General features: G+C 38.1%; 2 protein-coding genes across 8 annotated transcripts in view; one reads left to right on the forward strand and one right to left on the reverse strand.

Annotated features, from left to right (window-relative positions):
* Window positions 1–362: 362 nt before the first annotated feature.
* On the reverse strand, window positions 363–16040 carry PTCD2 (pentatricopeptide repeat domain 2). Of its 5 annotated transcripts, none has more exons than XM_027883593.1 (10): window positions 15868–16040; window positions 12807–12899; window positions 10442–10589; window positions 9540–9657; window positions 8167–8245; window positions 6831–6922; window positions 4110–4223; window positions 2913–2987; window positions 2025–2138; window positions 363–675 (listed from the first exon to the last, which is right to left on the reverse strand). In XM_027883593.1, the coding sequence occupies exons 2-10, from the start codon at window positions 12844–12846 to the stop codon at window positions 451–453; spliced, it is 1005 nt and encodes a 334-aa protein (XP_027739394.1). In that variant the 5' UTR covers window positions 12847–12899; window positions 15868–16040; the 3' UTR covers window positions 363–450. The 5 variants fall into 5 exon arrangements, with proteins under 5 accessions (XP_027739394.1, XP_027739378.1, XP_027739386.1 ...); XM_027883577.1 differs by having other exon boundaries at window positions 15633–16040; XM_027883585.1 differs by lacking the exon at window positions 15868–16040 and adding an exon at window positions 15435–15531.
* Window positions 15433–24201, forward strand: part of MRPS27 (mitochondrial ribosomal protein S27) — a 40768-nt gene continuing 31999 nt past the window's right edge. For all 3 annotated transcript variants that reach the window (XR_003571199.1, XM_027883531.1, XM_027883541.1), the window contains exons 1-4: window positions 15433–15517; window positions 17320–17397; window positions 21785–21855; window positions 23709–23767. Coding sequence is in view for 2 of the 3 variants with exons in the window: in XM_027883531.1 (XP_027739332.1) it covers window positions 15454–15517; window positions 17320–17397; window positions 21785–21855; window positions 23709–23767 (272 nt within the window). In the remaining variant the exon portion in view is untranslated. The remainder of the gene's footprint in view (window positions 15518–17319; window positions 17398–21784; window positions 21856–23708; window positions 23768–24201) is intronic.

The following is a 24201-nucleotide window of genomic DNA, read 5'->3' on the forward strand; positions in this document are numbered from 1 at the left end:
ACTGGGCTCCAACTAGTCTAGTGCTTAGAGGACTGCCAAGTTCTATATCAATAGGTTCATCACTTCATAGGCAGAAGTAAACCAAAAGCACTCAAATGCCAGCTAAGGTATAGCTGTTTCCAACTCCTTCTATGCTGGATGGTGAGTACAGATTTTTGGGTGTACATGACTAACAATTACAAACAGCTTTTTATTGCTAAAATCAAACACATTTGATCTGGAGTCATTAAAACCATTACAGTCATTAAAGTCATTATAGTCTAAAAATGCAATCATACTTGCTCTAAGAAACTTTGCAAATTGCACCAAGATCTGCTTACCCTGGGAAGCTTAATATCAGAAAATCAGAAGAGGTCACTTGCTCACTGTGGAAATTGGGAGAAGACATTTTATTTGAATCTGGCTTCTAAGAGATGCTATCAGCCATTCAGTTTGCCACCAAATACTGAACTATTCCAACAACAGAGTTGACTGAAGTGGATTAGCAGCCTGATAGCCCAATCGCTTCTGACTTAAAAGCTTTGTAGTAGTCTTCTTTGAACTAGGAATCTGGAAAAGCATGTCTTCCAGTGTGCACATGGTAATCTGTCCAGAAGCTTGTAGTTTCATATAAGTATTTCCTAATTTGACAGAAAGGTCAGGGTTTTCTTCCATCTTTTCCCTGACTGTAGCCAGCTGAGGAAGAGAAAATTACATATTGTTACAGTTCAGCAAGTGAAGATCTTGATTTACCATCACACTGAAGACAAGCAATCATTCATCATAAAAAACAAACAGCATAAGATAGGTGGCTAAGGAATGATTTCATGGAACACACATTATGCATCACCACACAATGGTGGAAATGCACTGGATATCTATTAGAGAGGGTTTATTATATTTAAAACTTCCTCAAAGTTGTACAGTCCTATTTTCAGTCCTAGTACAGACTAACACAACTATTTTCTTTTTAAATTCAGGAAACGTAATTGCTTCCTGGAATCTATTTTTCAGATCGGCATAATTCTAACTATTATTATACATCTCAGTAAATATACAGTACAGAACAAATCAATAAGTCAGACCATAGAATCTGACAGACAACAGATTCAGTCTACAGATTTAAGAAGTTCTGTATGCCATACACAGAGTGTGAGCTAAAGATTTAAGTAAATCTCTTAAAAAAAAAAGTTATTTATCAGTAAGCTTTTGTGGAAGGGAAGGGTTAGGATTAATGCTTAGTCTTCTGCTTGTAACAAATTTCCCAAACAAAATCAAAATACAACACTGATACATGCAAAATTTATTGCAAAGACTTTACAAAATGCAATGTTGCTTAAAGAATTTGTTTTTCACTTAGCAGTTAATATAAATGGGCTATGTTTTGAAAGGTATAACCCCTTTCTACGTGATATTTGTTATTTTACATATCAGTCACTAATTCTGTTTAATAGGCAGCAGTAAAAGGCTAAGTATTTAATTATTCTTGTCTTGTTCTAGATGGACATTCAAAATTAATTCATGGATGAATTTCAGAAAAAGCAGTAGCAAAGCTGACAAACTGATAGAGGCTACATACGTGTTCTGAGGAAGCCTTCTTGCTGATCAAGACTGTAAAAGCAGTTTTCACAGTAAAATATATTTAAATAGCAAAAGCTACTATTTCTCATATCACACTTCCCTGTATAGCATCACAGATCTTTGCAAAAATTACCAACCTAACAATATCACTGTGATCAGCAACTTTATTCTCATTTTCATATCAAATGAAAATAGCACAGAAGGCAAGGGATTAAATTATTTAATGCCACTAGATGAGGCTTCATCTGCATTCAGATGAAGTATGAGCTTTCAGGAGCAAGATCATGGAAAGTGAACAGCTAAGTGTTTTGTCCAACAGTACAGGAAGCCAGACAGATGCTTTGGCATCGGAAAAACCCAGACTTCAGGAGGGTGAACTTTGGCACCTGAGGTTTTGTAGGTGAACCACCATTATAACAATTCAGACAAGCATCATGACCATGCTGTCATTACTGCGTACTTACCACCTCCTCAGAAAACTCAAGTTTTTTCACAAAGGGAGGAGTATCTACTTCCACTGCTGCCTCTAAAGTCTTTATTACTTCTCCTAGCAAACCACATCTGAGCTGGACGAGAACCTTGAAAATAGAATCAAAATACACCACACAAGTAGCACTTAGAATGCAAATTTTTTAAAAAATATTTGAGAAAAACATAAAGCAAAGCAGGACAAAATACATTTCCAGATGCTGCACTGATAAAAATCCATTCACCACAAAGAAAGCAGACAGAATGATCCATTTCCTCACTGCTTTGTTTTTTTTCAGAGCTGAGACTTGGAAAGGAACGGTGTGCCTGAAGGCAGAGCTCTTCTGATAAGGCTGAATTAGCTGTTCTTGAATAAAGTGGTTTTTGCCGTAGCTTAGAGAGGTCACTTACATGGCACGTGCAGTAGACTTTCTCTGAGGCTACAGACTGTGCAAATAAAAAAAAATTGTTGCATGCACAAAAGTGGCTAAGGTCTGTAGGGCTCAAGGAGGCCTGAAGAGGGCAGAGCACAGCTAAAGAAGGCATTTAATTCGAACTGTGGTTTTTTTAATCTTTTGTACCAAGAAAGCAAAAAATTACAGTGTCATAATTAGAAACTGTTCATGGCTCTGTACCCACAGATGTAGGACTGGTCTCCTCTATGGTAGAAAGTTATTTTAAAAAATGGGTGAGGATTGTTAACAGTTCAGAATGTAAGTCACCCAAAAGAAATTGTTTGTTGGGTCAGAAACGAGCTCAGCAACACTACTAAAACACAAATATGCTCCTAAGAAGCTGCCCTTCTGTTACTTTGCACAGGGAAGTTTTTTGTCCAGTGTAGCATACTCCTCTGCAAGATTTTAATACAAAGCAAGCATACTTACTTTAAGATTATTGTATAGTTTGTTCTCTGTTTTCATTATCTGGGAGCAATAAAGTTTGGCTTGTGCTATATCATTCTGGGAAGAAATAATAAATAATAAAAAAAATACAGTCAAACATGCGTCACAAACTTTCGCAATAAAAGTTCAAGAGAAAAAAACAGTCCTTCACAACTTTTCAGCACCTAAAACTCCTTCACCGTGACCCACAGACACCAAACAGTGTGCAGCCTGCAAAAGAAACATCCCATGCTGGATTACTCATGTCATCTGGGTCTTTACAACATTGTGTGGCACATAACCAACACCAAGCACGAGATCACCTAAAAGTACAAGATCTACACATGTGCTCAGTTTGACACATCAGAGTACTTAAATGAAGTGCAGCATATGTTAATGTGGATATTTATCCTGCCCAGCCCTTTTAACCTTTTGGACATTTACAGTACTGTAAAATTTAAATTTTGGACATTTACAGTACTGTATCTGTGTCATCAATTGATTTGTATAGACACTTAATGTTAAACTGGTGTTTACTAGATCAAGCAATGTTACTTGAGATCAAGAAACATCTTACTCACAGCAATAAGTACTGTCAAAGATCACACAGCTTAAGGAACAGTTAAATATAATGTGGAGCATTACTCCATTTGTAAAACAAGAATTTTATCTGATTTTTACATACAGCAACACCAAGCACATTTCATTTTGTTTCAGAGATAGAGATTTTGTTTCAGAAACATGTTGTGGAGAAAGGCAGGCCACCTCCCAGGAAGTAGGGCAAGACACATAATAGCCTTTGAGCCTGCCTCCCAAGATAAACATTTTAAAGGGACGATTGCACAAATATTTTAAATTATAATTTAGATTCTATTTAAAGGAAATCATCACCAAACAGTAGAATCTCCAGGAGTAGGTCCATGGTTACATCTAACCTGTTCGCCTCTTTCCTTTTCTAGTAATCTTCTAGACGGCATTGTTACTAGCACAAAACACATTAGACTCAAGACATATGTTTATATTTCAGAACTTCTACGTTCAATTTATGTGAAAGTTGCCCATAATCACACGGTTTCAGGAGACTAAAAGTTCCAATACTTGAAGTTGTTACATAGATCAATTACACTTTCTCCATGTTAACTTTCTTTCACAATAAAACTATAGAGACCCAGGCAGAACCAAAAACAAAAGGCATTGTACCTGCTTGAGAGCAGTTGCCATGGCAAAGCAGTATGCTCGCAGCGATAATGTGTCACCTTTCAACTGTGCTTCTTCAAGCAATTTTGCAGAGATTTTGGCAGACTCCAGGTTGTCCTGCATAGAAATTTCAAAGTAAGCTGCACTTATTATTGTTGCGATCCGACAGGACTGTAAGCGAATGCAATCATACTCGGAATGCAGAAGTCAACACACTGTAGGATCACCAAGGCAATATGTGTCTAAACCCAACCAAGTCAATTCCATGCAGCACTTACTGAGAAATACAACATCAAAATACGATATTTAAAATGACAGAGGTCAAAAGAAGGCAAACATAACTTCCATTATTTTAAAAATTACACCTGGCCCTGTTTCAGCTTCTACAAGATATAAGACAACTGTGGCAATATCCTAATCCAACAGACACTTTCCTTCTCACTTTTGAGTAATTCCCAAATCAGGAAGGAAGATTTTTGTCCTTACTTTATTTTAGAATCTATATTAGGTAGACTGAAAAGTCTGAAATATTGACTGAAAAGTCAACATTTTCTAAGCATTGAACTGCTCAGCATCATCACACTAAAGCAGTCTGTGTATGTGCCAATTTGAACATTCAGCCATTTTTAGCCTCTTTTACAGATAAAATCTTGAAAAATGTTTCCAAAGTATACATTCTAATATGACTGCTTAGACATTTGCATGTTTTTCAACACAGAAAGCTTCCTTTATTGCTGGGAGAATTTTCACTAGAGTCTACAGTAAAAGGCAATGAGTTTAGCTGTGTGCTACTTCACAAACCACCAACTCTCCAAACCAATACGGCTCACACCGGAAATTATGGGTGGAACTGACTGGACCTCAAACAAAAGGTATCTGCCAAATTTAAAAGCTGGCAGCACGAAGGTTTTGTAACAATTGGTACCACCAATATGGATAAGAGTTCTCATATTTGGTGCTGATTTCTGTTCCTAGTGTTCAAAGTGTCATTCCTGCAAAATATGGTTTAAAACATGTTCTTCAAAAGTTAGAAACGTTCTGACCACCAGAAGATTATTACATAAATACTTTGTTGTCATCCAAAGGCTTACAGCTCTTTCCTGCACTAAAAGAAGGACCATCTGTTATCTCAGAGGATAGTAGTGACTTATAGTGATGTAAAACATCCCAGAAGTGTTTTAGAGTTGACCTGTTAAACATCTCTGAACAAAGATTAAACATTATTTCCTTTGTTTATCCCCTGGCAACAATCTGAGCTTTAAGCCTTGTGCATTTTTCTGTACTGGTTTCTGTCGGGATTATTCATAAAACCCCAAGAATTTAACCTGGTAAAAATTGAGCACTGCTCTTAATGACACCACTACCACTATTTCCATTATTCAAGTAGTGCATCTTGAAGATACTTCCCATCAAGATTTTTTCTGACATTTCTTATCTTGCCATCATACACAAAAGCACTTCTGAGCTTCATGGTTTCTCCTCCTCCTCCTAACAGATGAATCAGCAGATTAACTTTTGAAAGAGCTTCACCTAATCCTCTTTAGTGCATAAAGGGTTACTACAGCTTATTCCCCTATTGATAGTATTTTATCTTAATGAAAAAAACGCATGGGTTTATTGTGCCTGTTAAAACAACCAGGTGACAGTTTCCCCTCTACTTTCATCAATATTAACAATGGGCTGTATTCTCTATTGAAAACACATGTAGGACCAGATGTAGTAGAAAAAAGAAGCCTTGGGAACCTTTCTGTTGCCCTGGGTCCAAGCCTTCTGACTGCAGGTCATGTAAAAAAACATGTAAAGATTTTAGGGAAGAAACTACAGCAGACCTAAAGGCAGGCCTAACTCACTAGAACTGAGAATTCCAGAAGCACTATGTAAATTACTGACGAGGTACTATTTTAAGCCTACTCCTTTTTCACATATGCACTCAGTTTCACTGAATGGCTGAGAAACCTGAGGAAGTTTAGTCTAGTGGTATAATTTTTACCTCAGCTAGCATCTTTGTAAAACACAAGAAGATGGAAGAAAAGTTTCTAACTGAGTTTGGGAAGTGTCTATGTTAATATTTCAAACTGCAGAACTGACTCAAATCTGGACAGGAAGATCAAAAAAAAAAAAGTTTTTGGATTTCACTTTGCTACAAAAGGAAAACTGTTCTAAGGAAACATAGAACCAATGTAGCCCAGTTTCTCATCATGTTTACGCTCTTTTTCTTTGAGCTAAAAAGACAGGTAAGCTCAAGGGTAGCCTGTCTCTCACTAAAGGCATTCATTTCTCCATTCTTTCTCCACTCAGTTGTCCATTTTCATCAGGTATGTAGGGAACAGCTTAACTTTGACAACTCTGTTCCTTGTCAAATTTGGGTGCAATTACAGAAACGGTTCAAGGCTACTTATAGGAGGAGGGGGGAAATGGATGCGGAATGTCTGACAAACAGAACATATCACACATAAACCTTGTCTCTTAAGGAAACCAGACTATAAAATTGACATTGAGGCTCAAGCACACAGCATAGTCTGAAGAGTTGCAAAGTTCCCAGAGAAAGAATACTATAGGGCTGTAGCAATTTTTTTCCTTAATGCTTATGTCTGCACAAACTTTTAAATATGTCTAAAATATTTCCAGGAGATAGGAAATCATGACAGGGAAAATACGGACGTTTTAAAATCCAAAAAAAGGCATTTCAAACACTTTTTCATGATGTAAATTGAAAATACTTACCAGTTTATAGCATATTGCAAATGCAAGTAGATATGTTTCTTTGTTGAAAGGTATACCTTGCTTTTTCATTTCCACCAAAACTTCCAAAGCACCTATCAAAAATATATTAGCATTACTCACTTCACAAATTTAAGGCTATACCTTTAGTTACTGAAGAAAAAACAATTCAATATGCTATGAGCTCAGTAAGTCCATTTGAAAACAAGAATGTAAACTGAAACATGTTATTTTAAAAAGAAAATAATTCAAAAAGTTTAATGAATGGTCAGTTATAAATAGGAAATAACATGGTCATCAAAATATGGAACGATGCACTCTCTAAGAAAAAAAAATGCAAATTCTGGGAAAGAAGTAGAGCAAACATAATAGGATATAAATACTTCTTCTTAGCAAGGAAGTTTTCAGTCTACAGTAGAATATGGCCTTACTCTTTTATTATTTTCATATGAATCTGACGCTAAATTCTAGATACTTGACAAAGCCTTCCTCATTCTTCCTAACTCCCCAGAAAGCTTCCACCACTTTAAGCAAACTACACATCTCCTCAATAACTCCATGCCTCAGCATAACGGTTGCATTCAAGTACTGACCTAGTTAATTTTACAGTGGTTCAGTCTCAATTTTTAGGACAGCTGCTGGACTTTTATTTGCTAAATGTCAAGAGACCAAGTGCTGTGTGTTCAACAAATTTCAAATAAAGGGATTTGCTTGAAAAGCTTACTCCATACTCAATTTAAGGTTTTCTCATGGAAAATCTTTTAAGTTTGGTTAGATGATTCTTCCTTATCCTCACAAAGGGCCAAGCTGATTTGAAGCACTGGACTTAAACACTGCAGTAAGCCACTCTGTGTGATTGCACTAGTAAGACAAACCAAGAGAAGACCACGGCTTTGGAAAAAGGATATTCTCTGCACTGACACTAATGCAGAATAGCCAAAAAATTGTTGAAGAACTTATAATTTCAAAACCCACATAAAATAAACTCTGAATAGAGAAAACAAAATGCTATGGGAAATTACAAAGCAAAGAGAAGTTAGCACTTTAGAGATGAGGGTTTAGGGGAGAAGTTCTCCTGGATAATAACAATTCTAGGCAACTTGAAAGGCAACAACACCATAGGAAGTAGAAGACCAATACAGTCTTCCACTTTTATTACACACTACAGTAGAACTCACTCTCATCTACACTTATTTATGTGATGTTTGGCCATCTAAAACCATAGTCAACTAGCAATATTCACTAAAATATATATATATATATTTATATGCACACACAACACATATAGTGAGCAGCATTCTCCCCAGAATTACCTTGTCTTAGGAAACACAGTACTTACTTTCAAAATGGCCCTTTTTAAACAACATAGTCATCAAAATATGGAACGATGTACTCTCTGAGAAAAAACCATGCAAATTCTGGGAAAGAAATAGAGCAAACACAAAAAAGGTCAGGAGAGTGAACAGTCTTACTGTGTACAGCATTTAGCAGGTCTTCCTACTGGAATAAATATCTTTGCAAGTTCAATGTTTAACTCTCTGGGTTCCCTGACTGTTCATCCCTCTGTCAAGTAACCTCTAAAATACCAGTGACTCAGTATGGTCAAAAGCTCACTAAAATTAAACAGAAATTTCCCACAGAGTCTCCCTACAATTTTTTTAATGACCGATTGTAACCTCTAAGCCACTGCAAGCAGAAGTCCCTGACAGCTTGCAGCTGGTGAACAGTATCTTTGCAGTGAAGCACACCACCATGAAATTGAAAGAATTTTTTTCTAATCACGATATCAAATGATGAACAGGTCAGCACAAGAGCTTCAGTGATGATGATAAGAGTAGCAGAAGAAAGAGGAATTACATTTTATGTTCTGCTTCAACCACACTGTGCTGGGAATAGCCAAATAAAATGTCAGATGAATTAAGTTTAAATTTCTGTAGCAGAGTCTGAAGAAGTATCTCACTATCCACTAATTACTACGTCCTGCAAGTACAGCAGGACCTGTCTTAATGACACAGATCCCAATAAGGAAAAAAACAAACCAAAATAAGAAATACATACTCTTACACATCCAATTTAAGAATAATAGAAAGACTTCTCTCATTTCTTGCCGGGCATATCCCATGCCTTAATGAATTAGCATCAGAGAGATGACTTTTCACTGGCTAGCAGACATTTCTGAAGACACAATATTATTGCACACACTGGGTATGATTAATATCTTGTCTTAATAGCACACATAGAATTTTAGAGATGTTCAAAAACAAGTCCTTAAGTTTCTTCAGCACTAAAATAGCCAAGTTCCTGAGCTGTTGAACACCATACCACCTCTAGAGAGTTCAGAGGGAGTTTGAAGTACAGAGTATCCTGATAAATCTGCTGGTACAAATAAGAAGGGATTTCAGAGGGCTACCACAGAAAAACTCAGAAGCCTTCATTTCCAAGAAAGATCTAATGCGATACAGAATGTGGGAAAACATGCATCAGCCACGTTAACTTAAGTAATTATTTTTTCATCAATATTTTTTATTCAATTTTTATTTAAATGATGCAATCATCCAGAAATAAAGTTAGCAGTCACACTAGCATTTAATTTCATTTTAATTACTGTTTTGCTATTGGTAACATACCATTTCTAATATTTGAGAATATATTGACTGAGAATATAATGACTAACAACAATAATAGTATTTTCGAAATATATGGGGGAAGTACCTGATCTTTGATAAGTTCTACTGCAGGTCTTTCAAGGTCTAGCTCATAACATAGCCTCATAAAGAGAGGCCCAAATTTAAAATTATGTAAGGTTGTTATTCCATTCTGCTCATGGTACCTATTGGAAAGATTAAAAAAGTTAATCACACAGGGCATGGAATTCGCCAGGAAAGAACAGCTTTAAACAGAGCAAGATCTGTATGTGCAGTGACAGAGGCACACTTTTCTATCTACACCAACCAAGGATATATAGATAACAGGAGATTAAACTTTAAGGAAAAACTATTGTTTTGATCAAACTAATAAATTAACTAGCAATAAATAATCTCTTCTATTACCAATAGAGTAATTTTCATTGAATCAATAATACAAAGGGTCTCTGTCTCAAAAATTCCCAGCTACTTTACCTTCTATTCATGGAACAATAGCACAGAAGTTGCAGCAGCCTATTTTAGCAGCAGTACCTCCTAAAATACCTCTACAAAAAGACAGTATTTTAAATTTTACTTTATAGTTTCTACACTGTAATTGCAGGGAAAGTTTTCACTCACAAAACCTCCTGCCATTGATCTGCCACTGCTGGTTCCAAACCAGTTTATAATCAGGTGTGTCTTGGCTGGAAAAAACCCTGAAAACAGGTTTGCTTCTCAGCTGTGGGATGATTTTCCTGTGTGGTTCACCATTCATTCTGCAGGAGGACACCACTTTGCTCTCATAGCTTGACCTTCCTTTGACCTGAAAGTCTTTGAAGGGTTTGAAGATCCAAAGAAAATGAAAACACAGGCTTAACTAAAGGAATTAATTATGCCTGTAGCCATTGAATTAGGACAAGCGCTCAACTGCAGATATAACCTGGGATGATCTAATAAAAGACAAAAAATAAAGACAGAAAAGAGCGTTACCTGGATTGTAGAAAATACCTGTAAATAACTTTCCTGGCTAGTTCCACATCAGATGAAGTCTGACATAAATGCAGCAGATTTTTTAATTCATTTTTGAGAATTATTCCATTTTTCTTTAATTTTTCTTTAATACTTCTAAAATATGGATCTGAAAATAAAATATATTACAGGAGAAGTCTATAGAAAATTCCATTACAGGTGTTGCATACTTGGTACCTGAAAAATTGGAGACTCAATGAATCAGAAAGCTTGTTTTTTCACCAAGAAAAATGCATAAAGCTTCTCACAGACAAGCATATCAACACGTCTCCATGAAGTCATGTCAAACTTGGAAAATCAAGAAGATGCTTATTGTGAACTTAATTCCATTGTGTATGTTATGGAATATACCAGGTAATGCAAAAGTTTTAATGAGGAAGAAAGTTTTGTGGCATTTTATGCCTTATGTTCTTTTTTAAAGAGCAAGCAAACAAACAAAACCAATTCCACACATCATTCAAACAACCATAAGACCTACTCAACACTGTTCATACAGAAGATTTAAATTTCTTCACAGCTGATGAAAACACAAAGACTCTCCTATATAATCTGTGCTTTTACATACACAGCCATAAACTTAAGAGCTTCTTCCCTTATCCTGCCCCCAAAAAAGATGGTTCTTTGTCCCACCCATTTTCCTATGACAAAGCAAGCACAAAGATGAGCGCTCCAGCTGGTAATCTCAATCCTCTGACCAACATACACAAGATTAAAATCACATGTACCACCTGACTGCCCCATTCCTCTCATCGTGTTGACCATGTCTTGAGGAGGGAAGCAATCTTTTTTGTAGCCACTGCTGGGCCACTGCTGTTTCCAAGTTGTGATCTACATAAGAGGTGAAAAGTAGCACCACAGAGAACAACATATTCAGTTACCGGATGCATATCTGTTGTTACATGCAATTGCAAGTCCTTACTTGAGAGAGAAATAGAGAGCTTAGTCCTGAAAGTCAGAAGAATGTATACATACAAGTAGGCATACCTAACGGTTGTGACGTGTTTAAAACTGCACAGAAATTAAAAAAATACCTGGGATCTGAATGGTGTTTACACCATTTTAGGTAATTGTATAACTGCTGTAGTTAATAGTATAAATATTCTAGTTAATGGGTGGATTATAACTACAATAAATAATAGCTATAATATATTCTGTGAAACAGTTTTTAGTGCTTTTTCCATTTCTAAAAGAAGTTTTTATTAGCCCTAATTATTTCATCTTTCACGTATTACATTAAACACTGAGTACAGAAACTATTCAGACATACACACAAATAGGTGTTTAGCACAATGTTTTCATTAGTTTTCAGATGCTACTATTTGTATGAAACTAAAAAGTCAACTGTGACCTGTAAAGCCAATATTTGGCTTCTACAAACCTGCTTTAGCAAAAAATTCAATGTATCTCAAGTATGGGATGAATAAACAACAACATAAATATGTCATCATTACAGCAAAATATAATAACAATATGATTCGCAACTGCACAATTTAAATTTTACTAAATATAGAAAAAACTGCCAGGTTGACTTCACTTTCCTCTCTGTCCCAAAAGACTGATTTATATAAAACTAGATTTATTTGTCTCTTCCTTGTCTTAAAATTAACTATAACCTTTGGAACACTAGAACACCCACACATGATAAAATAGGAGTTTTGCCTAACCTTTCTTAAATAAGGGCAGCTCTATGTTTATGTTTAAAATGTGTACAAATTCCTTTCTTTAAGAAATATAAACAGCATGACAAAATCCCTGCCAGAAAAAGTCCACCGATTCTGCTCCTATATTTGTTTGGAAAACCTGAATTTGTTTTTCCTATTCTGTGTAGCATATGTCATCTGAAGTGGGTGTACAACTGAGAACCTACACTAGAAATGAAAAAAAAACCTAAAAGAATATTCTAACTAAATTTCCAGACCAGACTAAAAGAGAATTACTGGTGAAGGCCTTTCCTGGGCAGTTAGGTAACTATTTGGCTTTGTGTTAACCTTCTCTGTTGATGAGGTATTTGAAGCAGTATTTGTAGACTGATTAGATTACCTGAAAAAGTTAGAAAAGGGAGGACGCAAACATTCAGGTCTTATGCAAACACCTTGCATACGTGAAAGCTTCTCCACAGATATTCTCAGCACAGCATACTAATACTGTTACATTCTACAAAGCCTCAGATCTTCCAATAATGGTAGGTACAAAAATTCTGCAGGAGGAAGATGTAAGTTGTTTCTATAAATGGAATCAATTGGTCATACTTTTGTAACTTGGACTGTTTTGTTTCCCAAGACTCATGCTAAAATCGAGAATGGTGATTATGAAATAAATGCTATACCTTTATTGCCATGAACTTCGTTTCTAATTGCCACTTTCATCTGTTGAAATTCTTGTAACTTTATATCTTCTTCTGTTAGCAGATACCGTTTTCCTATCACAAGAACAAAAAAGAGGAAGTTGAGTTTTATGTTACAGTGTTTATTACTACTGAACCTTGCGTGTATGAATTATTGACTTTAATTTTCTGATGCCAGATCATTGTCAGTATGACACTGAAAAACAGACTGCAAACACTGCAGTTGCTCATGTCCCTAACAAAAGAACCCAAATACTATGTCACAGCTCTATGGAGTTTATGTGCACAAGGATGAAGAAGTGTTTACTTATTAAATGAGCACAAGAAAAACTAGAGGTAATACTTCTCTTCACCGAAGAAGAGGAGCATTCTGCTCAGGAATAAGATCTTTCCCCCCTTTTATACTTTTATTATGATTTTCTTGTCATGTCTTTATTCTCCACAATTCACTATTGGCACAGCTTGCTTTCCCCTTAAGTGCTGTCCTCAATGCTGTAGAATGTATCGTTTTGGAAGCTCCAAATGCAGTAAGAAGACACAAAATGCTTATTTTTTGAATTTATAAAAACACCAACCATATTACTTGGAATCCACTAACTCTCAGGATACCTAGTAAAGTTCTGTTGCAGTACAGACATCAAAAGTAAGACAGTTATTGAGTCTAGAATCTCAGAATTAACTTTGCTTGCTGACCTCAATTGTACTGTGTTGCAAGCTGCTTTAATAAAAGTGTCATGCAAAAGCTATTTGACAAGTTTTTGCTGTTACAAAATCAGATGTCCAATAGATTTTTATTTGCAACTAATGAGTTTGTAACAGAGAGTCACTGTAGTAGCTTACATTGTTACACCCTAATATTTTAAGGTTTTAGCTTCTTAAAGAATTATTTGAATCATGAAGGGACAAGAGCAAGCACGGAACTGCGTTAGGTTGTTTATTCTCATTCTGCATTTCCCTAGAAAAATGTAACAGGCCATGCAAAAAACCTCAATTGTTTTCTATGCAAGCAAAGTATGCTAATGACACACTTCATAAAACCTGAAGCAAAAAAACCATTAAAGGGAACATTCATAGATTAAACTTAATGGAAACTGTTCCAGTGGGTAAACAAACACAATTTATCTAGCATGAAATTGACCTGTATTATGCCACCATTTACTTCCCACAGACCTCAGCTGGTCTAATAACAAAAGCCCATCTCAGTCCTGGGCCTCTCCAGAGCTGGTAAAGGAATCATGCTAGTGCCTGGAGTGGGACCAGCACACTGCACATCACACTGAGTGGTCACAGAGAGTGTCAGCAGATAGTGTGGGGCAGCAGAATTTTACCTTTCTTGAATTCAATTTGATGAATTCCACTGCTTCCTTAGATTCATGTCTTACAGTGTTACAGAAACAAACCCATGCGAACTAAGCAAAGGGACCTCCAGTGAAAAAGGAGGGAGACGGATATGGTGGCTGGCATGTGCAGGTGGTGCAGGCTATCTCAGAGAACTGAACCAGCCAACCTGCTCTGCCTCACAACGCTCTACCAGGCTGGCACTGAAGACAGGTGGGTAGAACACCAGGCAGAACAGAGGGCTCCATGTCTCTGAGAGGTCTAACAGAGCTGTAACCTGAGTGAGGCCTGCACAGGCACAGCAGGCCAGGAGCCTGGCCAGGGCCTGCGCTGCAAAGCTCTCCAACATGTACCTGTTTTCCATGTGCTCCCATTTCCTTCTCTGGGAAGGGAGTACCTTTGGAGGTCTCCAAAGCCCAGAGTCTAGATCACACTGTCATCCTCCCAGAATAAATACACATTTATGAAACTGCACGTGTTTAGTTGTTCCTTTCCTTTTAAATGTCACATCCTTAGAGCAGCAAGTAGGAGATACACTCACTAATGCTGACCTCCAGGGTGACCTTACCGTGGCCTTTCAGTACCTGAAGGGGGTTACAGGAAAGCTAGAGAGAGACTTATATTAGGAAAAAATTTTTTACTCTGAGGGTGGTGAGGCATTGGAATAGGTTGCCCAGAAAAGCTGTAGATGCATGGACGGTGTGGGCAAGAATCCCGGGAAATGCTCGGGGCCAAGGTGAATGGGGTTCTTCGTAACCCGATCCCGTAGAAAGTGTCCTCACGGCAGGGGGTTGAAACCGGATGATCTCTAAGGTCTCCTCCAACCCAGGCCATTCTGGGATTCTTTCCGTGATCTTGTAGGGCCGCTGCCGACCCACCCCGCGGTGCACTGCCCACCCTCACTGCTCGGCCTCCCCACCAGGAACCCCTCGCTACACCACCACGCGCCGGGAAGGGCATCCACGCAGAAACTACAGCTCCCGTCAGGCACACGGCTGGCGGCGGCCGCCGGACCTGCTGGGTGTTGCAGTCCCGGTATTCCCCACACTGGCGGACAGCCTGGCTCCCCGGCTGGGCCCCCGCCGCCCGCTCTCGCCGCGCTGCCTGCGGTACCTGCGGGCGCACAGCCCCAGGCGCCCGGGGCGGGCGGGCGAACCGCCGAGCACCGCGCCGCCTCTCGTGCCGCCCGCCGGGACCCGCCTGCCAGCACCGCCGCCATCTCAGGGCCTGGCCCGTGGGGCGGGGCGCTCGCAGCCTGCCCACACCGCCCACCTGCTCCGGCCTCGGCACTATGGCTGCCCGCGTGCTCCAGCGCGCCGTGCTCTGCCAGAGGAGGGCTCTCGGCGCGGGCCCAGGTCGGTGCGCTTCTGGGGGGCGCGGCGGGGCGGGGGGCGCTGGTGGCTGTGATTGCCGCAGGCTGAGGTGGTAAGCGTGAGCAGGGACTGGATAATGCGCCGGGACTGACTTCACCTTCCCCCGTTTCTCTCTCTCTTCGTATATCTGTGTGAAATCAGAGGCAGCTCTGTGGACGTCTTACCGCTATTGCGCAGTGTAGGAGGGTGTTCGCAGTTTGTATTTTAGCGGATATTTCACCGTGCGGATATCATAGCTCGACATTTTAGGACCTGCCCCTGTGGGCCGGGGGAAGCCACGCGGAATTGTATGAGAGGCCGCCAAGCCCGCGACAGTGAGTGCTCTGCACAACCTGGTAACGCCGGTGACAGAAGCACCACCAGGCTGATGTCTTGGAAAAGCCAAAAATCTGACCCTTGGGGAGAACTGAGCTCAGTAACGTTTGCCCAGAGCGTGGTGGTGATGGGCGACTGTTGTGCTTTTTCACGAGTGGAGCTCGCTTTCCTCCGTTCTGCTTCCTGGATGCCCAGGGTACAACTGCGCCGCCCTTCCCTCTGGCGCTGAACCGGCTTGAAGAGCTCAGCCCTAACCTCGGCTTACTCGAGCATAGAGCTGTCAGGCGGACAGTTTTGCTATGGAAAATAATTCTTTAAAGCCTCATGCTTACTAGTGACATCCTTCGCGTGAATGAGCAAACAGTAATTTATCCTAAAGAAAACCCAACCAAAAAGTCCCCAGAAACCCACACCAGCGTCCCCAGGTCTTCTGTATGTCTCTTTTGTCAACATAATGAAAAATAGCAGTAAAAGAAACCATACCCAAACAAAAATACCGTGTTGTCTGTTTGGTAGAGTGATGTATGTATTCTCATATTCTGACTGTGGAATTCCACGTTCTGGGTCTTTTTGACAGGAGTTTGCAAAATTGTTCGGAGGTGGACTTGTGTTTATCATTGTGTGTCAGAAGGATGAGGAGAAAAATTGTTTCACAACCAAAACTTAACTTTTAGAGGCAGCTGATTTTCAGATAAAAGCTTTAAGGTAGTTGCTAAGACTTCCGTGTAGCATTGTAATGTTTATTTTTTAACATTACTTTCTGCAACCTTCGACATGTATTCCTATATCTTCCTTCAACAAATTTTATCCAGGTCTTCCTCATCCATTTTCAAGACCTCATCATCTGTGACTGATGTACAAATTCTTCCAGCTGAAGCATTTTCTGTTTTGTTTCCAAAGCTAATACAGCATCTTGAGCAGATTTCAGAGGTATTACAATGAATATTTGGAAAAAACTTCAAAAAATGTTTCCATTAATCTGTAGTTCACCAGAGATAGAAAAAATGGAGAATATTAAAAGGGAAGTATTTCCAGATGAACATCTAACTTTCTCTTCCAGTGAGACAAGTCTTTACAGGTGGAAAAAGTAATAATCCAGCAACAGCAGAAAAGCCTTTTGTACCTAGCCATGTTTTTTTTGCTACCATTTGATGAAAAAGAAACTGCTGATGTGCACAAAGAAACTGCTTTTATTTTTATTTGGATTTTTTTCTGCCTTTACAAATTTGTCCTTTTTTTAAATACAGAGTTCAGGTAATAATTATAATAATTAAATAGTAACTAAAATAATAATGATTACAACTAATCAGAATTGTTACAGTAGTAGTTGCTGAGTACTATGTTACAAAGACAGCTTAATGCATCACACACAGTAAATGGGATAGTAAAAATTAGTATCTAATAAAGTGTTAGTTTGTTTAGAGTTGTCTAGGCAAACTGGCTTACATAGTGTTGTCTTACTTCATTAGGTAGAAGATCTCTTCTTTCTGCGGCCTATGTGGATAGCTCAAAATGGGAAAAGAGACAAAAAGAGGAGCATAACCTGGGTGAGAAAAGTTTGTTTCTTGTCTCTACTTTGTCAAATGAGTTGCAACCTGAACTAATTTTTGACTAGCTCATCATCTGTAAATAAGAAAATGTGTGAGGCAATATGCTTCTAAGGTTCTATGCCAAAAAGTGTTCAACATGTTAAAAATGTGTCAAATGTATTGAAAGCTATAATGCAGAAACAAGTTAGAATTTGCCCATTTAATTAATATTTGGGTTCTTCAAGCTAGTTTTTTTCTTTCACAAAATCCAAAGTTTTATGGCTGTGTCCGAGTGTTGTCTTCATTGACATTGTTTTAATTGTACAGCAGCACGAAAGGAAAACTGTAAGTATTACAGGACAATCCTGTTTAAAGACATTTTTTAAAAGGAACATTTTCCTCAGAGTTTTGCTGTTTCTTGTTGAATTACAGAATTTTGGGGGGGGGGAATTGAACTAAAAGTTTTATTTTCAAGAAGCTGTAAGTTAAATTGTATCTGCATACGGAACTGAGATCTCTAGTGCGGGTTTTATAGCTAAATTATTTGACTGTGTTACATTTGAAATTACATTCCACCATCTTTTTGGTGATAATGTTAAATGGAAAGCATCTTGCAAAACATATTTCCATGCTAAAGATAAATATGCAGTATTTTGTACCATGGGTGTTTGGAGACTCCTTAATGCATAATCTTTGTCTTCTCTTTTTGTTTCCTGGGCCCCTGAACTATAGTTGTTACTTATAATGCAGATTATGAGGCTGAAAGAAGAACCAGCAGGTGAAATTCCAGGAGTTGTGTCAGGCAGGAAGCCAGACAAAATGATCAGAATGATGTTTTTTATGCCCTGATTTGTTTCTGGTATTTGCTGTGAGCATGTAGGTTGGGATTGCCAACAGGTACTATACCTGGATCACAAACAGCTGATGGGTCCTCTTGGCTATAGATCCTGTGGAGACTGTTAATACTGTGTTACCCTTTACTGTCAATAGGACTGCTCATGCAGTGTTTTTTGGGCTGGAGCCACAGATTTGTGCCCTGGAATGTATTTGAACCAGTCACCTCCAGGTGAAAATGGGCTCTTATTTTGATAAATGTCGTAGCCAATAGAAATCCACTGCCAAAGAAAACATTGTTGTGCAAGTGCTGGTCCAGTCCATGTTTGGCTTTTCCCAGGCCTGGCAAGATCATCTGTGACTGTTTGGCAGGCATAGTTCTTGCTGCTTCTCTGCTGATGATCTTGATCCAAAGCAGATGTCTGTTCCATGCTTTTCAAAGAACTGCTTTGCATTTTCATTTTGTGTTCACTAAAAAGAGAAAACAAGTTAACATGGTGTCAGCTTTAGTAGCATTTTCAAAGAGGAGACAGCCTTGCAGACGTCTGCTCTGTAGGTGTCAGTTGTATGGTTGCACATATAATCTTATGTATAGTAACTGCTGATTATAGCTAGAGTGAATTCCTTGTGCTGAGGAGATGCTCTTTTATTTGTCCTTCAGACATTGTTTTGGAACTGTTACTATGCAAAACTATGTTGTGAGGATACTTAAAAAGGAAAAAAAGTATTTCAGTATTTTCTTATTTAAAGTCAATTCCATTTCTCTGCTGCAATAATGTGTCTTCCCAGACTTGAACTCATTTACTGTGTCCATGTAAGATATACTTTATTGTCATCTCTGTAATCTCAGTTTAGCATTCCAGGCATGTATGGGTTTAGCAAACTTTGGTACTGAAAAATGTGTATTTTATGTACAAAATTTGTCCAAGAGGATAGGAATGGAAAATATGTTAATTTGGAATTTACAAGCTCTGTACTGGTAGGAAGATACCTGCATAGAAGTAATTTGGACTCCACTTACTAAAAATGAAGTATCAAGGAAACAGAAGGCACGGCTCGTCTTAAATTTTCCATTGCTTCAGTTGGTTCATCACTAAAAAGAATGAAAGTAAGTGACAGTAAAGCACCTTGATAAAAAAAAAAACCACAATTAGCAGAGTCTCAGGGGGTGGCAGAATCCAGGTGAGATAGGAAATGTCTTTTTTTGTTAGATTCAGAGTACCTAAAATGTCTCATCTCTAACACCAGGTGGCAGTGCTGCCTCCACAGACTTGAATTCCATTCAAAGCCTTTTACAGTACAGAGCTGTTGTTCTTTCCAGAAGCTGCTAGTTACATGGAAATAAAGAGAAATGTGAAACATACAAATTGGAAGGTAAAATTGTTGCCTCAGCCTTCCTTTCTATTTTAATTGGATCTTTAAAATGAATCTTTCCTTATATCAAACGGTTAGCCTATGAATTAGCTCTGCCCATCATTCCCAGGACAAGTAAATTTTGTACCACGTTTGGATCTTCTTTCCCTATCACAGGTTCATAGCACTATCCTGGATAAACCATTTCTGAGAATACAAGGATATAAACAGAATAAAAGTGACCTTATATAGTAATCAAATGCACCACTTACTGATAATGTACTGTTTTTTGATGTGGCTGTGTTCTGTGGATAGGTACACACTGTGAATCAAACTGATACTGTGGTGATTTCCTAGGCCACCAAGCTGGTGTTAGAAGTCATAACCACTGACTTGGAAGGTTATGGTCAGTATTATCTTAGTCATTGTCCTTAATCATGCTGTTGCAGGCTGCAAGACACTGAGTTTCTGTGAACAAATGAAAATAAAAGAAACCACGTGCACAGAAGTTTAATGACCTCAGCTCATACTTATGGTTTGTTTTGTTAGTTCATTTAAATCCGTTAGATTCTTCAATATACAGAAATATGTTTTTAGATAAGTTTAGTTTCGACGGAGTTAGTCTTGTAGAAATGTATTTTTAGGCATTGTGTATGAGAGACTATATTCACTAGTATCCTCTTTGGTAATTAGTCACATAAAAGCACTTGCAACATGTATCTGTTAAAATGTACATGGAATTTTGATCTGTCTGTTAAAATGTTGATTTGGTTTATATACCACTGTTAGTTTGCAAGTCTTGATTTTAGGTGCTTTTCAGAGAAAACAAACCAGTAAAGAATAACTTACTGCAAATTATTCTTATCTGGTAACTACCACAGAAACAGCAGCTTGTCTGGAAACAAAACTAAATTTCCCATTATCTTAAATTGTCTGCTATTCTTTTAGATTTAGTCAGCTTTCAGTTTATTGTGACTCTTACACGGGAGCTGATTGATAAGTGCTTCGTGTTGCTATAGTTCTGGTGGAGAGTTCCAGCGTTGTAGACAGCATTAAAGGTCAGTCATTAAAATTCTGTGTGTGAACTCTCCCAGAGGATGCTGGTGTGTAATGGCTAACACTCTTGTGATCTGGCATTCGTGCTATTGTATTCATTGGGTTTATATTCTACTTAAGTACTCAGTGTTTCCTGAAGTGGGCTGTTCATCTTCATGAGCACCTAGACAAAAGAAATGCCAAACTCAGGCCTTGAGTGTGGCCCAAAATAGTTATAGGAATCACCTAGTTTTCAGAGAGTGATGCATAACAACTATAGTTCTGGAAGAGATAAATGAACTCCCAATATGTGCAGTTGTCTGTCTTGGGTCCACATTGCTGCGTCCAGCAGATCAGATTTTAGAGCGAATACTTCTCTCTAGCTGTCTCAAAATGGTATTCCCACATAAATTTGTTTACCATTAAAGAAGTCGATCTGGTTTTTAGTGGTTATCTAGTGGTGTAGTATGGCCTTGGTGACCCACATCAGCTCAGCATCCTTTGCTGTCATCTTCGTTTTCCAGGAACAGCATAAAACTAAAACGCCAAATTAAATTAATTTAACTTCCAATTAAATTCATCAAATGCAGCAATGGCTGGCTACCTGTTCAGCAGTCAGAAGCTTCAAGTTCTGTATGGTTGAATTAATTTTGTTATATGACTATTGAAGAAAATACTATAAAGTTAATAAAATACTGGCACAGGGCTCAGTTTGATTAACAGGATTTCTTTGTATTGTTGTTTATGACTGAAGAGTTTGTCAGTATGCTCCTGCTTGTTTCTGTTTCTCATTGTTTTACTGTAAAATAAAAATCCATGCCAAAAGCACTGTCCAGCATATGCTAGGCTTGAAACCAAGTGGGAATTTTGAGGACATCTGGTCTGTTGTTTCTTTTAGATGAGTTGTAGTAGTTATACTGATTTCATCCAGCATGTTACAGGGTAGTTTGCTTTTCCCTGCATTTTACATTTTTCTAATTGAGAACCTTTTCACATATTATTTTCTCTTAAAGTATTTAACAATAATTGAAATAATTGTTTTCATACAACTTCAAAATGAGATGTTAACAAGGAACCAGATTTGATTTCATGGACACAGGTTCTATTCAAGGTTATATGGTGGCTCTGCAGATTTTCCTATAATACCAGTTGATTAAACATATTCTTTTTCTGCTTTCTGCAGCTGACTTGGCTCACTTAATGGACAGAACCTACGAAAGAAAGCTGCCTGTCAGTTCTTTGACAATAGCCCGGGTAAGAAAATAAATCCTGATCGTAACGTGATAGAAATGAAAGTGGAATGCTTGTGTAATCAAGTGAGCTGAGAAGGGACAAATGATATCACCTCAGCTGGGAGTTTGGGAATCATAAATATCTTGCTGTATAGATATAGGTTGCTGTATAAAGCTGTTTTATTGTTACTTTGTACTGATGAGTTAGTACCTGGACCATAGGGTCCTCAGAATATTTCTTTTTCCTGTAAAATCAGGCCTCACTATTAGTGGGTTGTGTTTTTCCCTAATATATATTCCCTGCCTCCTTGTGGTTTCTGTCTTTCTGAGAGCTTAAATGCCTCCTCAGGAACTGGATAAGAATCCAGACTGCTAAGGGAATGCAGTGCATTCACGCTCTGTACTGGCTGTCTTCCTCCACTTCCAGACTTCTGTCAGTGAGGCAGAGGTGGACATATTTTGCTTCTGTAGTTTTCTTTCCTTGCAGCAGACTGAAGCAGAACAATTGCTGACATGGGTTAAGCAAAGCCGTTATTTTTACTTGAATTAGTAACCACTTCCATCCTCTGCATGGGTTAAAGAGGGGGAGTAAAAGCAAAGATGTGAGATGTGCTTTGAAGTTATCTGTGTTAGAGAGTGTTTGTACTGAAGAGAGAGAATAAATATGTCACTTGTTTAAAAAAAGAAAAACAAACAAATTTCAGGATCATTTGCACCACTGACTAAGGAGTCACAGAACCATTTGTTCAGTTAGAAGAACAAGCATTTTTACAGATCAAGCATTCTTGATCATTGCTTCTGAGACAGGGTCCATGAGGTAAATGAGCGTTCCTCTCCTTTTTATTAATTAGCTTTATTCCTTTCCTGCATTCTCCTGCTTTGGGGTGATCTTCTTCGTGGAGAAATGGCATTTTCAGATTGTCAAACAGCCCCAGTTTCCAATACCTGGAGCTCACAGCAGATACTTATTTTCTAAAAGGTAGATAAAGGACCTAGGCATGCTATTGCCACAATCAAAAGATGAGACCTGTATATGTATAGCATGCAAGAAGAATTAAGAAATGGGAGATCAAATACCAGTCAACTGAAATTTAATATTTTTAGCTTAGGATAAAGAGAAGTAATGACCTTGAGAACATCTTTATGTTTTCTCAGCTAAAGGTATTATATTGGGAAGACTTTAGTTTTTCAGCATCTTTTTGTTAGTACAAGGTAAAGGAAAACAGGATACACTTACCATAAGACAAACTCTGGTTGAAAACTTGGCTTGTATTTAGTTGATAGCACTGGCAATTTTCTAAGATTGCCTGAAGAAGACAGAGTTGTAAATGAGAGGAAAAGTGTGCTTTGTAGCATGGGAGTTGATTTTTTTCTTACCAGTGTTTATGTGTATAGTGAAATACAAAATGCTTTTGTCTTGTTCTTCAGAATATATTGTAAGAATAAGCACAACAGTCAAACTTTGGAGAAAAAGATATTTTTTTAAAGAAAGTGAAGGTGTGTCAAGGCTCACTCAAAACTGTAGCAAAAAAACTAAGGACTTGAATGTATTCTTAAATTAAAGGATGTGATTAAGAGAAAACAATTCAGAAGAACACAAAAAATACAGGGTACTGAACTCTAGAGACTTAATCCTCAGATGGCCTGCAAGGTGCATAAAATTTCTCAGAGGTGAGGAAGGGAGTTGTCTCAGTTTAAAAAGATTTGACTTCTAGCAGTCTAGAAGAAACCAGTTAGGAGCAAGCAAAAATGTGAAGAATTCAAGTACTCTCAGACAACTAAATATGTTGACAAATGTGTTTTGTTATTGCATTTTCTTCTAATGTGCTTTGTGAGTGCTCCCTCCTGAAGCTTTTTTTGTTATGTTTTAATCAGTTTGTTGACAACATTTCTTCACGAGAAGAAGTGGATCAAGCTGAATACTACCTTTACAAGTAAGCATCTTTTCTCCCCAGCATGAGCTTTGAATCATACAAGTAAATACCATGGAGTCTTGTCCTTTGAAGAAGACTGACCCTTTCCAGCTTACCGGCTTTGATTTCTCTCTAGCAAAGTATGCTCATCTACTTGTCTTCCAACTCACACCTAGGGGCTTTCTTGGTAACTTCCCTGCTGTTATGGCTGTCCTCCTCTGGACCTCTGGCATTAATTCCTGTCAAGCATGTTAGTCTGACCTACTGAACAGCCAACACAACCTCCAGCTGTGGTTTACATTGGAAATTATAAGAATTATGTTTGTTCACAGCTTTTCCTTCTGATACTTTTTTATTACTAAGTCATAATTATCTGAATTTGCTATATGCGTATTTGTGTGTATGTATATAGGACTCAGTAAGCTTGTTTTCTTGAAACAAGCAAAAATGAGAAT

Source organism: Empidonax traillii, unplaced genomic scaffold (genome assembly GCF_003031625.1).
Source record: "Empidonax traillii isolate 1590-97213 ecotype Southwest subspecies unplaced genomic scaffold, ASM303162v1 scaffold8:size5222938, whole genome shotgun sequence".
Classification (NCBI taxonomy): domain Eukaryota; kingdom Metazoa; phylum Chordata; class Aves; order Passeriformes; family Tyrannidae; genus Empidonax; species Empidonax traillii.

Bases quoted from the DNA above. Each gene is read 5' to 3' on its own strand.
- PTCD2 (XM_027883559.1), bottom strand. The intron at 8,246-9,539 runs GTACTTCCCCCA...TTTCTTTCCCAG, and splicing joins TAGAACTTATCAAAGATCAG to AATTTGCATGGTTTTTTCTC. The intron at 6,923-8,166 runs GTAAGTACTGTG...TATTTTTGATAG, and splicing joins TAAAAAGGGCCATTTTGAAA to GTGCTTTGGAAGTTTTGGTG.